General features: G+C 50.3%; 1 protein-coding gene across 5 annotated transcripts in view; it reads right to left on the bottom strand.

The window, feature by feature from the left end:
• Positions 1-11,830, bottom strand: part of DRC4 (dynein regulatory complex subunit 4) — a 49,772-nt gene extending 37,942 nt beyond the window's left edge. The window contains exons 1-4 of one of the 5 annotated variants that reach the window (XM_073882448.1): positions 11,805-11,830; positions 10,752-10,891; positions 6,721-6,865; positions 3,527-5,767 (exon numbers count right to left, since the gene is read on the bottom strand). In XM_073882448.1, coding sequence (XP_073738549.1) covers positions 3,527-3,571 — 45 coding nt within the window. In that variant the 5' untranslated portion in view covers positions 3,572-5,767; positions 6,721-6,865; positions 10,752-10,891; positions 11,805-11,830. Of the gene's footprint in view, positions 1-3,526; positions 5,768-6,720; positions 6,866-10,751; positions 10,923-11,804 lie in introns of those variants that run through there. The other 4 variants (XM_073882450.1, XM_073882452.1, XM_073882449.1 and 1 more) reach the window with 4 other exon arrangements.
• Between the last annotated feature and the right edge of the window lie 1,984 nt (positions 11,831-13,814).

Genomic DNA, 13,814 nt, shown 5'->3' with positions numbered 1-13,814 from the left:
CAAAGATGTACGGGCTAGCGTCTGCAATCTGCGTTCTTGGATTCTGTTCTACTGGTCTGTTTACCCTTGTGTCAGTGGTCATGTTCTGTTTATTGGCTTGTGTGGCAAGTTCTGAAATAGGGACATGTGAGTCCTCCAACTCGGTCTCCGTTTATGAGACTGTTTTGGCTATTCGGGCCCCTTGCAGTTCCATGTGAATTTTAAGATCAGCTTTTCCATTTCTAGCTTTAGTAACTATACAAATGCTCTGCTCCTGTATATCTCCTTCCCTCCACACCTTTATAATCTTTTTTTTTTTAAGATTTTATTTATTTATTTGATGGGGGGGCAGAGCGAGAGCAGGAACACAAGCAGGGGGAGTGGGAGAGGGAGAAGCAGGCTTCCCGCCGAGCAGGGAGCCCGATGCGGGGCTCAATCCCAGGACCCTGGGACCATGACCTGAGCCGAAGGCAGGCGCTTGACTGAGCCACCCAGGTGCCCCCCTCCACACCTTTATGTCGTTACTGTCAAAGACCACAGCTTTCTACGTTATGTACCCATTAACACAGATCGTAACTATCGCTTTATACACTTGCCTTTAAGAATCTCATAGGGAGGGTGCCTGGGTGGCTCAGTCGGTTAAGCGACTGCCTTCGGCTCAAGTCATGATCCTGGAGTCCGGGGATCGAGTCCCACATCGGGCTCCCTGCTCAGCAGAGAGTCTGCTTCTCCCTCTGACCCTCTTCCCTCTCGTGCTTTCTATCTCTCAATTTCTCTCTCTCTCAAATAATTAAATAAAATCTTTAAAAAAAAAAAAAAAGAGAATCGCATAGGGAGGGGCGCCGGGGTGGCTCAGTCGTTAAGCGTCTGCCTTCGGCTCAGGTCATGGTCCCAGGGTCCTGGGATCGAGCCCCGCATCGGGCTCCCTGCTCCGAGGGAAGCCTGCTTCTCCCTCTCCCACTCCCCCTGCTTGCGTTCCCTCTCTCGCGGTCTCTGTCAAATAAATAAAATCTTAAAAAAAAATAAAATAAAATCGTTTAGGGAAAAAAAGGAGTTACACACCAAAAATGCATAATACTGGCCTTTGTGTTTCCCTGAACAGTGACTTGTACCAACGTTACTTCTTCCTATGGCTTCAAGTTCTGGGCTAGCATCCTTCCATTTCAGCCTAGAAGACTCTCTTTAGCGTTCCTTGTAGGGCAGGTCTAAACATAATGAACTACCTTACCTTTTCAGTATCTGGGGATGTCCCCATTTCCCCTTCATTCTTGAAGGGCAGTTTTGCCAGATGCAGAATTCTTTGTTAACAGCTTTTTCTTTCGGGACCTCAAACTCGTCACCCCATTGCTTTCTGGCCTTTGGAGTTTCTAACGAGCAATCGGTTGTTAGTCTCACTGAAGATCCTTTATACACTGTGTCCTTTCTCCCTTGCTGGTTTCAAGAGTCTCTTTCTTTGGCTTTAGCAGTTAGATTATAATGAGTCTCTGGGTGGATCTTTTTTTTTTAAGATTTTATTTATTTATCTGACAGAGAGAGAGAACACAAGCAGGTAGAGTGGCAGGCAGAGGGAGAGGGAGAAGCAGGCTTCCCACAGAGCGGGGAGCCCGACACGGGGCTCGATCCCAGGACCCCGGGATCATGACCTGAGCCAAAGGCAGATGCTTAACCAACTAAGCCAACCTGGCGCCCCTCTCTGGGTGGATCTTAAGAGTTTACCCCTACCTGAAATTCACTGACCTTCTTGGAAATGTAGATTCATGTCTTTTATCCAATTTGGGAAGTTCTGAACTGTTACGTATCCGTATCTTCTCTCTGCCCCTTACCCTGTCTTTTCTCCCTCTGGGACTGCCATACTATGTATGTTGACGGTGCCCCAAGTGACCCTACATTCTGCTCATTTTCCACTCTTTCTTCTTTCTGCTCTGCAGACTGGGTAATGTCATTAGGCCTATCTCCAAGTTCGCTGATTTTTTCTTCCTCTGCTCACATCTGCTACTGGGCCACTCTAGTGAACTTTTCATTTCAGTTACAGTACTTTTCTGCTCTAGAAGTTCTGTTGGGTTACTTTTGATAATTTCTATTTCCTGACTAAATTCTCTTTGTTGAGACAAACAGTTCTTCTGGTCCCCTTTGGCTCTTTGGGGATGCACATTTAGGACAGCTGACGTTGTCTTTGTTCTAGTAAGCCTGATGTCTCTGCTACCTTGGGGATGGTTTCTGTCCATTTCTTCCTGTGAATGAACCATACTTACTGTTTCTTTGTGTACTCTGTAATTTTTTGTTGACTCATTAGCCAAGTTTTAAAATGACCTTTTTTCTTTCACTTTCATTACTACATTCTAGTGCAAAGAATGAGCAAAAATGGTAAAAGGTAACTTACACGTCAGGTTCCCAAGGAACACCAGGTTTAAAATACCTGGATCACCCACACACACAGAGGGAAGGGCTGGACAGTAAAAGTGCCACAGTTAGCGCTTGGTTCTGTGGCTCCTGAGAAGGTGTCAGAAGTTCTTTTACTCCAAGAATTCCCCAAGTCCCCTTCTATGTGGGAGGACAGACAGACCATTCCCTATCCTTGCAACGCCGACCTTCACAAAGCCTGCGTCTGCCTCTCTGGGACAGCAGGATCCAGGTGATCAACCTGAGACAGGAGGGCAGCTCCATGAGGCGGCCTCCTAGGGACCCCGGGAGGCTGAGTCTGGGGAGTTGCGGGTCATCCCACCGAGTCATCCCGGCGGCTGATGGGCAGCCTCTAATGCTAATCTGGGAAGAAGAGAGCCTGGGAGGCCTATTCTAGTTTCTTATCTTTGGTGTGTAAGTGGACGTGGCAGTCACAAAGGGAGAGAGCAGAAAGCACATTTTTCGTAGGAAACAGACCAGGTCCTTCATGTGCCAGGCGGATGGGGTAAGAACGGCTCACTTATCACCCTGTCGCCAACAAGTGTACATTCCCACGTGTGACCTGACCTCGGCCCTGGCCCGGCAGTGGGCAGGACACCGGGGAGACAAGGGTCCACAGCACAATGTCCCAGGGATGGCAGGAGCTCCTCACAGTCATCATGACACATCCAAAGGGCTGCTGAGTAGGGGATAACCTGGGAGGGAAGCCTCCTGGAAAAGCCCTAAACTCCCGGTGTCTAAACCACCCTGGTAGGGAAGTGAGTTTCCTAGTACAGGACCTTGGGTTTTAATTACAAAGAAAAGAGAAAAGCAAAGGAAGCTCCCATGTTGGGAGCTCAAGCCCAAGACTATAAAATGCAGCACAGCTCAGTTCAGTGGGTCTGTCCTCAGACATCAGTTCGGTCTCTGCAGCGAAAACTTACCAAGTCTAAACAGAATCAAACCAAAAATTCAAATGGGTACAAATCAGCTTTGGGGCTCATCATCTCTGAGGACTTTAATTTGTCTCAACAGATTCAAAGTTCTAAAGAAAAAGGTGGACACTTGCCAGGACTGAAGAGCACAACAGAAACCACCTGCCAATCACACGTGCCCACCCCCGCCCCCCCGCCCCACAGGCAAGAGGCCCGGCCTAGCCAACACTCACCCGTGAAGCCCGAAGTGAGCACCGCAAGCCTTCTTGCCAGGGCATCCTTAGAGAGACTCCTGTCCAGCTTCAGCAGGCGCAGGTGGACCCTGACGATGGAGGACCTGCCTGTGACGTCAGGGGTGCCTAACAGAGAGAGAGAGACACAGGCAGACATGGCAGGGTCACCTGCAACCACTTTGCAAGGATAGCCTGGGGCTCCGGGCAGCATCCCTGCTGCGTCCATGCTTCACACTGTTATTCAACCAGGCAGCAATGACACAAATATCCCAAAGCTCACGTACACTCAGCTCCTGAATGCAGTAAAACACCTTCCTGACTATGCTGCCTCTGACCAACATCAAACCCATTCCCAGGGCCGAGACCCGACAGTGAGCAAGACGAGGACCGCCCTGGGCAGCAGGGGAAGTCCACACAGGATGGACGCTTTCTCACAAATGCAAAGAGCCAACTGCGTCAGTGCCCCAGCCACCTGCCGAGGTCTCCATCCAGCTGGCCCTGCTGGACTCACAGGGCCCAGGGAGCTGGACTGGTCCAGGGCGGGCCGGGCTGTGGAGAACAGGGATGCCCAACAGAGGAAATGCTGGTGCTCCCACCCGCTTTCCCCCTGAATGTTTTCTCCCATCAGTCCTCTGAGATAACAGAACAGAATCATAATCTAATGAGAACAACTGTTGGACACTAAGTATGATGGAAGATTCTGGAAATGTTTTGGTCTGTGCAGAAAGAAAATAGCAGGTCTAACTGTTCATCCTCTGAAGATCTGCTTACAAGGCAGCCCTCAGCTGACTCTGGGACCTGAGGTTGGGGAGGGGCTCCCCCTATGCCTAAACTGTTTGTGCAGTGGTTTATGCTGAGCACCTGCCTTCCTCCTAGGAGGCTGGGATGTTGGTACATACTGGGCACAGAGTGCCATGTGACCAGCCCCTGCTGAAAATCTTGGTCAGCCACAATGCCCACGTGTCGTCACAGCTCCATGCCAGGGAAATCAGCACCTCCTGCCCTGCCTCAGGGAGGCTGCAGCCGGTTTCCCTGGACTGTGCCCTTCCCTGCACAGATTTTGTCCTGTGTCTGTCATCAGCCATAGTTGTGGGTACGACCACACGAGGTCCTGGGAGTCCTCCTAGTAAATCACCACACCCAGGGTACTCTCTGCAACCCCAAAATGAAGATCAAAACTTGCCACAGGCCCGATGAAAGCTTCTCCAAATCTGAAGAGTGGCATCAACACCTAGACACTTCCAGTGAAACTTCAGCAGGCCTGACAAGCTACCAGACACACTTGGCTGGAATCACTTGGGAGGAAAGATATTTCTGTCCATGAGGCGGGCCTGTGCACCTGTGAGATTCTGGGTCAGCGAAGGTGGCAGGAGAGAGGCTCAGAGGAAGCAGCACAGGCTCCATCCACACCACCCTTGGGTGCCAAGGCCTATGCGAGGAGGGGCGGGGGAGTCCCTATCTAGCCGGTTCACCTCCCCAGGGGGCCCTCACCCCACATCCCTGCTAACCCCTCCTGCTGGTGGGGCGCCGACAGGGTGCACTGGCCCCTCATCCTATCGGGAGACTCCTGGGGGCCGATGTTGATCCAATGTAGCTTTCTCCATTAAGTCTGCTGGAAAGCAGCCTTCCTAAAAACCTAATCATCAGGGATTCTCGCTGAGGCATTTCCAGAAACAAACGCAGAAGGAGGGTCATGTGGTGTCTGCTGGTGCTGACTGGACAGGCCTGCTCTCAGCAGCTGTCACTGGTGAGCGTCCGCTCACCACCCATCTCCACAAGCATCTGGTTCAGTGTGTTCTCCTGCTCGCTCTGGCTTCCAAAGTGCCCTCAGCCTCGCTTCCTGCCAACTGCATCAATCTCATCAATAAATAAGGTACAAGGAGCGTCTTTTCAAGCCACTGCAAACATGTCATGAACCTGAAATAGGAATCCACATAGAGAGTTGGTTTTGCTACTGGTATGAAAACAAAAATGAGTGTTTGTTAACCCAAGTCTCTCCTCTGGAACCCTACCCTTATCTGGTATCTGTGGCAAGCTCTGTGCTTACTGCCAGGGGTCCACACAAAACCTGGGGCTGTCCGACTCAAGGACAAGCATCCACCTACCCTTGCTGGCCCAATGCCGACAAACATTTCCAGAAACTCTGACCCATTCACGGTGATGAAGGCACACTGGCCTCCCCTGTAGTCACTTTGGCAAGAAGCGTTTGCCAGTACCAGGAGGACCAGTGAGCATGGCTCCCTGAAACAGAAAGGTGATGCCTGGTTCTTCAAGGGGACAGATGGAACCCAAAGAGAGTCTCATTTTCTATTTAAAACAGGTGACCTCTAGGCATCACTACCAAGATGACGCACCATAGTCTGACGTTTTCCTTTTAATATTTTCTGCTTAGAAAATTAATGCATGCTCACCATAAAAAGTTCAAACACTAGAGATATATGAAAGCTCATCCAGCTAAGCAGGTTATTTCTTCACAAAAGTTCCCAGGGGCAGGGCTTGCTGGATCAAAGGGTCTGAATGTTTATTTTAAGTTACTGTCAAACTGCTCTACAAAAGAGTGACACCGTTTCGCACTCCCACCAGGAAGAACAAGAGCCCAATCCCTCAGATCCGAGGCCACGGCGAGGAGTCTCTGCAGCTTCATGGCTAGCTGGTCTCCACAACAGAAACGCCGACTCATGCACTTCAGCCACTGCCCGGCCCATCTGTGGACCAGCACTCTTTCCCTGTCTGTGACCTGCCTTTTCCTATGCTGACTTAAGGTGTTTTGTTTTTGTTTTAAGATTTTATTTATTTATTTGACAGAGAGAGACACAGCAAGAGAGGGAACACGAGCAGGGGGAGTGGGAGAGGGAGAGGGAGAGGGAGAAGCAGGCTTCCCCCCGAGCAGGGAGCCCGATGCGAGGCTCAGTCCCAGGACCCTGGGACCATGACCTGAGTAGAAGGCAGACGCTTAATGACTCAGCCACCCAGACGCCCCTGACTTAAGATTTAAAATCACCAACTCACACTCTGGTAACACACCTCGGAGTTCATTTTATGGATTACCATTATGCCTGAAAACTGAAAAGAGATTTAAAGCGGGGAGCTTCTATTGCTCCATCTCTAGTCAAGGGTGCGGGTTAGCATCTGATTACCTCAAAGGGGACCATAGGATTTTTTTAAGTCTTTAAGAACAAAAACAAAATACTCACAAAAAGGTAGGGGAGAGAGAGTCACAGAACTCAAACCCACAACAAGGTGTTGGACCCCATGTCCCCATCAACGTGGATGAGGGATTCATAGTCCACTGTGGATCCATCTCCAGCCGTCGTGGGACCACACGCACAGCCGATTCTTCTAGAAGAGGAAGCACATGTGCCCATGTCTACCGTAGGTCGTTTTAGGAAGTCACTGACCTTCACACCCAGGAGGAGCTGAAAAGCCCTGTGGGCCCTGACATCCTCAGCACCACACAGAATGACAGAGCCCCACCCCCCACCCCCCGCAAGCCCGCGCCCAGCTGGGAGGGGGTCGCATCCAGGTGACCTGCCCACCCCGCCCACTTCCCACAGTACACACAAGCAGCTGGACATCCTGGAAGGGAAAGCCAAGCCATCCAACTGTAAAGCCACAGTGAACAGCAGCAGGGCTGGGTGCTGGACCTGTACCTCTGTCGCACACACATGCTTGCTGGCTAACACTCACCAGACTATAGACCAGAAACGGCACTGCCCACCCTCTAGTCCCCAAGCCCACAGTGGTCCATAATTTGTTGCTGGTGTTCAGAACAAACTATCCAGTGGCGACCACCCTATGGGGAGGAGCTGAAGAAAGCAAAAGCTCCTGCAAGGGTCACAGTCTACCCTAGGAGCTCTTCGCCTGGTCCACAGTCCAGGGACGACCGACGGGTTTGTGAGTCGATTTCCAATAAGATGCAAATCCTTCTGGGAAAAGGACTCCCAGTTTGTCAGGCCTCCAAAGGGTCCATGACACAAAAAGGCACCAGGAGACAGACCCAGCCACCAGAATCACCTGGCTCTGCTTCCGCTATACAACAGCCTGACCCCCACCCACACCACACCTCCGTCCACAGCACGGTCAAGGGCTTACCATGAGGCATTTGTATCTGATCTCAAACCTTTTTACACAAGCTGTACTTGCTGTTTTAATTATGTAATTTAACATTATGTAAACTAATAAAACAAGAATTAGAAAAAAAGGTTGCTTCTTCAAAAACTAAGGTGAAGGCTTTGGATAATAAAGCAATAAAGGCAAATAGCTTAAAAAAAAAACTGTCAAACTGAGTGAGAAAACTCTAAGAATAAGAAAAACTCATAAAAATATAGAAGGTTCTACATTCAGTTTGCTTTGCTTCTAAGTTCTCACTTCATTTAGAGGAACAAAACTGTACACGACACGTTTATGCAGGACATTTAACAAAAGATCCCCATCACTGGAACCAAATGGAAGGAAGGACCAGCCTCTAAATAAGAGACCAATAAAGGGCATAAGCTTGTGCTTTCAGTGAACACAAACATACCTCTCACATGGGTCCATACTGTTCCCAGGACTCTACAGTCTCACGGTTCAAAAAAGTAAACTCACTGTGGTTTCAATCAGGTAAGAGGATCGTCACCATTCTGCCCTGGCAAATGCTACTTCCCGTGATTACACACAATCTCTACAGAAAGCTAAGTGGTCTCGTGTCTGTCCACACTGGACCACGGTGAGGTCTCGCTCTAACCGGAAGCTCAGGGCACTACCACGTTCTCTGGAATTAATACCGTTGGAATTTTGGCTCCTAAGCCCTAACACTGCTTGGCGTCTTCAGGAAATTCACAAACTCCATAATCTCCAAAGTGGCCTCTTCACACCCAGCTACATCCAAAAATCACACAACCACACCATTCTTCAAGATCCTGGCCGTTGTCTCCCCAGCACTGAAGAGGTCCCCTCGATGCCCGCCACGCCCAGCCCCCAACAGGCCCTCCTCTCAGCACAGAGGAGGATGCACACTAGGAGAAGGGCGGACACCAGGCTTCACAAGAGCGAGCTACAAGATCTAAGAAAACCACTTGTCAGTTCCCTTGGGAGAAAGGCTGTGAAGAGCAGACTGCTTTGAACTCTGGTTTTGCTATACAAGGGAGCAGTTTCCTTTAAAAAGGGGCAAAACCTGGGGACACCTGGGTGGCTCAGTCAGTGAAGCATCTGCCTTCAGCTCAGGTCACGATCCCAGAGTCCTGGGACAGAACCCCTCGCTGGGCTTCCTGCTCAGCAGGGAGTCAGTTTCTCCCTCTCCCCGCCCCCCTGCTCATGCTCTTTCTCTCTCCCTTCCTCTCTTGATCTCTCTCTCAAATAAAATCTTTTTTTAAAAAAATCCAAAGGCATGCAAACAACAGTTTTACACTAACTACAGTGCAGTCTTAGATCCAGAGATGATTCAGGAAGCTTCTGTCCACCCAGCTGCAGGCACCACCAGAAAACAGTACCAGGGAGAATGAAAATGCAGTCCCAAAGGCCCACAAGCTATACCCAGCCATCTACAAGTAGACATGACCCTCTGGGAAGCTCTTCAAAGACACAGTTCAGGGGCATGCCCCGTTTCATTGTGCTATTCACTTGCTCTCAAAAGCATCTCAAACCACTACCACACAGCTTCTTCTGGAAAGTAAAGACTCAGGGTTGTGTGATGAGGACGCGTTCCCAACTGTGGCATCTCATGACTGCCCCACAAAGCTCAACAGTCCCGTAGGACAGCCTAATACTCGTTAAAGAAAGTCCTCGAAGAAACTGAACACCCCAGCTTCTCTTCTACAACAGAGTCCCCAGACGGCAAGACCCCAACAACTCTCACATTCATGAGACAAGAGCTGGGGGCAACCTCACAGCCCCCATCATGCTCTAATCTCTTGTTGTCTGGATCACTGCCCAGGTGACCTGTCTTACTTTCTCCAACATAGTACACTATCACCTGGGTGCACAGCTCAACGTGGAGAAGCCAGAGATGTAGGGTATAAAACAGGCAGGGAGGGTGAGAATAAATGCTCAACCTTGCTTAGTGCAGGATGGTGAGTTCCTTCTTGATACTTTCATTTATTTCCCAAATGTTTCTTGCCATAAACATGAAATACACTTTAATTAGGAAAAACAGCAAAGCTATTTTAAATCAAAGATTGCTGCTTAAGTTTCAGGATACTGTAGTTTTTTATTCCCAAATAAGCCCTTCACAAAAGGCTATCTGTTCCAGATCATGGACGTGGAAATGTCTCAAGGGCTCAAAGGTGCCTGCACTGAAATTTACTTACTTCTGGGACATGCTAAGATGTCATCAGGTGATCTCACAACAACTCAGGAGGGGCCGGGAGACAGTGCGGCACTCCCATGCTGGACTTCTCCAGCCCACACGCAAGTTCGTCTAAGTGCACAGGATCAGGTGCTTGGTCTGAGCCCAGAGAGAGGATGCCACCACTGTGCACCAGAGGGACTGAGCACAGGGCTGCGTGAGGCGAGCCGGGGAGGGAACACTCCACCCTTCAGTACTGTCCTTACTCCAGGCTGTCCTTAGAACAAGCATGTCACTGTCAGCCGTGACAAACCTCGAGGGAACTCTGGAATCTGTCCAGAATGCAGACACAGGAGGACCCGTCTCAGCCTCCTCTCCTGCGGGAAGCAGGCCCTTGGGAGGCAGGGGTGACAGCTGCCATTCCCCTCCCCTGTAGGGAGCAAGGGCCTCTCTGAGGAGACATGTGGGCAGACAACAAAGGCCTCAGCCATTGAGCCTGGTGGGAGACCATGGTTTCCTACAAACATCATCACACAGAAGTTGTTCAGATCGTAACAGTGTGCTGTTTAGAGTAACGGGCAAAGGGGGAGCAAGTCCTCCGCTCCTCTGTAAGTTTACACTCAAGCCTGAGGAGCACTTCACCCAGGCTCAGCACTCCGGAGGACAAGCACAGAGCCTGGAGTTGACAGTTGGGCCCACCCTGCTCAGGGTCAGCCAGCAGGGCAAAACTCCACTTCAAAGCTAAGGAACGATGAAGTCAGGCCACGGTGTGAATGGGACGTCCCAGGAAGAAAGTGGGCGTGAGAGTGTTCAGTGAGGTAGTTCCTGGAAAAAGTCAAGTGTGTCTTGCCCAAACCCCAAGGCCAGGACTGCTCATGGTTAAAGCCTGCAGAGCACATGCATGAGCACCCACCACAGGTACCAGCTCCTTCCTGGGTAAAAATTATAAATTCCCCTCACCTGACCTCTCGGCAGGGAACACTGCACAAAGTGCTTCCAGGTGATTTCCTTCCCAGAATCCAGATGTAGAAAAATCCCATGGCAACACCTGCCCCCAAAACAGCCACACTGCAGCAACCCTTGTCATCCCAAGGGAACTCCTGCTGTGGAAGAAGAGAACACATTTTACGGTTAAATGAGGGTGGTTCCTTCATCAAACAGCGACTTCCTCCTTCAGACATCATGAAAGACATCATCCAAACACTCCCTCCTCCCACTCCACCGTGCAACCTCTGTGCACAGTGAAGCCAGAACCAGTCCTGGGGAGGAAAGGCGTCTGCATGGAAGCGTGAACACCACGAAAGCAGCAGCTCACCAGACCACCCAGGAGAAGCAGAACACCCACAAAGAGCCACCATTTCTGTGGTTATCTCTTCTCTGGGGCTTTTATTTACTTGTTTTATGTTCAGTTAGCCAGCATATAGTACGTCATTAGTTTTTGATATCGTGTTCAACGGTTCATTACCTGCATGTAACACGCAGGGCTCGTCACCACACGTACCCTCCTTAATGCCCATCACCCGGCCAGCCTGCCCCCCCCCCCCCTCCCCTCCATAACCCCCCGTTTGTTTCTCCGAGTCCAGTCTCTCCTGGTTTGTGCCCCTCTCTGATTCTTCCCAGTCAGGTTTCCCTCCCTTCCCCCGTGGTCCTCCGCACTATTCCTTATGTTCCACATATGACTGAAACCGTATGGTAATATCTGGGTCTTTTAAAATTCAGATGGAGGGGCACCTGGGGTCCCAACCAGTTAAGCGTCTGCCTTCGGCTCAGGTCATGGTCCCGGGGTCCTGGGGATCGGGCCCCACGTCAGCCTCCCTGCTCCGCGGGGAGCCTGCTTCTCCCTCTGCCTCTCCCTCTGCCTGCCACTCTGCCTACTTGTGCTCTCCCTAATAAATAAATGAATTAAATTAAATTAAATCTAAAACAAGTGGGAGGACACAAAGCCTGAGGTGTGACAGTGCTCCCTTGGAGAAGGGACAGGCGGTCCGGGTCTAGTCCTCAGATGCCCACAACCTTCTGCATCCGTCCCCAGCAGGACAGGCGGTCCGGGTCTAGTCCTCAGATGCCCACAACCCTTCTGCATCCGTCCCCAGCAGGCGAAGTCACCCTGCTTCCCTCCTCTCTTGCCTCCATCTGCTCCAGGCCCAGCACCCTTCGGCTCACCGGTTCCCAAGAGAAAACAAAGTCTAACCTCAGAAAACAATAACTACAACTTCCCAGAGAAAGAGGATTCAGAGAAGAGAAAAACGCCTCCCACCATACACTTTTCCTAAGACTGGTGCCTTCTGGAGGGACACAGGGAGCAGGGACGAAGAGGCTGGGCAGAGCTGAACCCTAACAGCAGCTCGTCCTGAAAGCTAGGAGAAAAGCCTGCTGTGCCCGTCTCAGGTCAGGGCGCAGGTTAGGGTGGTAGTAGCTGCCAGACCAGACCGACCCCAGACAAGAAGGAAATTCAAAACAATTTCTTAAAATCACCACAAAATCACCAGCGATTGGTACATACATGCCAGGCAGGACCCAGGGGGCATTACTTCTACAAAACAGGTCCTTTGTACACTCTTGCTTCTGATGCCCCCAAATGCTCTGCCCTGCCTAACTCACCTTCTTAGGGAAAACAACAGATACCACTGAGAAGTAGCTTCAGATACATGTAAAATTCTTCAAATTTCACCTTGCTGGCTCCAAACCTGAGCCTACTAGCAAATCTTTCTTTCCTCTCAGGTTAACAATCACCTTTCCATGCCAGTAAATGGGGCAAAGGAAGGAAGAAAGCAATGAGGCCGGCTGACATGGGTGGACCACCTACAGAGGTCCGCTTCTCAAGAAAACCAGAATGCATGTCACCTGCTCTTGGACACAATCCCCCCCATTCTCCTCAGAACACTGTGACCCAGAGTCTAGATGACTGAATCCAGCCCTGTAAGCCTCCTCCTGCAACACACACAGTTCAGATGACACACATCCAGCACTGTAAGCACCCTTGAAGGCCCCCACCCCACCTTCTGTCGGGTGCAAAGTATGTTTTGGGGGAGATGGGTCTGATTCAGGACATGCCCACCCAGGGTCGAATGCCCCCATTTTCTCCAAGTACAATCTAAGGATCAGGAGGCTTGAACAGTCCTAGAAAGCCGCACACATCCAAAGAAAAACTCCCCTCCCCATGTAACTACATCAGTACATTTCCGGTTAAAATTTCCAAGAGGTGCTTTTGCACACACAGTTTGACCTATGTGAAATTCAATTTATAAGAAGTATACATTTGGCCCTCCCGGTCCAGAGCTCCAACAACACTTGGAATTTCCGAGGTGGTAAAGGGATCTTTCGTTACTCGTATCAAGCCTCTTTCAACCACACTTGAGTCTGTGTTAATGACCGGACTTTTGGAAAACCCCTCAGGATGGAAGCTGGTTGCCAAGAGAACGAACCATGTGATTAGAGGGTTTGAACTTTCATCCCCACCCCTAACCTCCAGGGAGGGGAAGGGACTGGAGCCGAAATTAATCACCAATGGTCAATGATTTAATGAATCATGCCTATGCAATGAAGCCTCCATATAAACCCAAAATATCAGAGTTTGGAGAGCTTCTAGGCTGGTGGACAAGAACGCACCCATGTTCTATGCCAAACTTCAAGGGGACAGACGGTCCTATCCTGGGGATCCCTCCAGACCTCGCCCTTCACATTTCTTCATTTAGCTGTTCATTCATATCCTTTAACATCCTTTATAATAAACTGGTAATCTAGTAAGTACACTGGTTTCCTGAGTTCTGCGAGGCGCTCCAGCGAATTAATGGAACCCAAGGAGAGGGGTCGTGGGAACCTCTGATTCACAGCCAGTCAGTCAGAAACACAGGTGACAACCTGGACGTGGAGCCAGCGTTTGAAGGGAGTTGGGGGGGGCAGTCTTTCAGGACGGAACCCTTAACCTGTGGAATCTGATGCTAATTCCAGGTATAGAGTGTCAGAACTGGGTTAAACCGGAGGAGACCCAGCTGGTGTCCCAGAATTGCATGGCGGGGAAAC

This window comes from Callorhinus ursinus, unplaced genomic scaffold (genome assembly GCF_003265705.2).
Source record: "Callorhinus ursinus isolate GAN/ISIS: 27379988/994484 unplaced genomic scaffold, GSC_fseal_2.0 scaffold46, whole genome shotgun sequence".
In the NCBI taxonomy this organism is placed as follows: Eukaryota; Metazoa; Chordata; class Mammalia; order Carnivora; family Otariidae; genus Callorhinus; species Callorhinus ursinus.
This window is presented reverse-complemented; position numbering and strand designations above follow the sequence as displayed.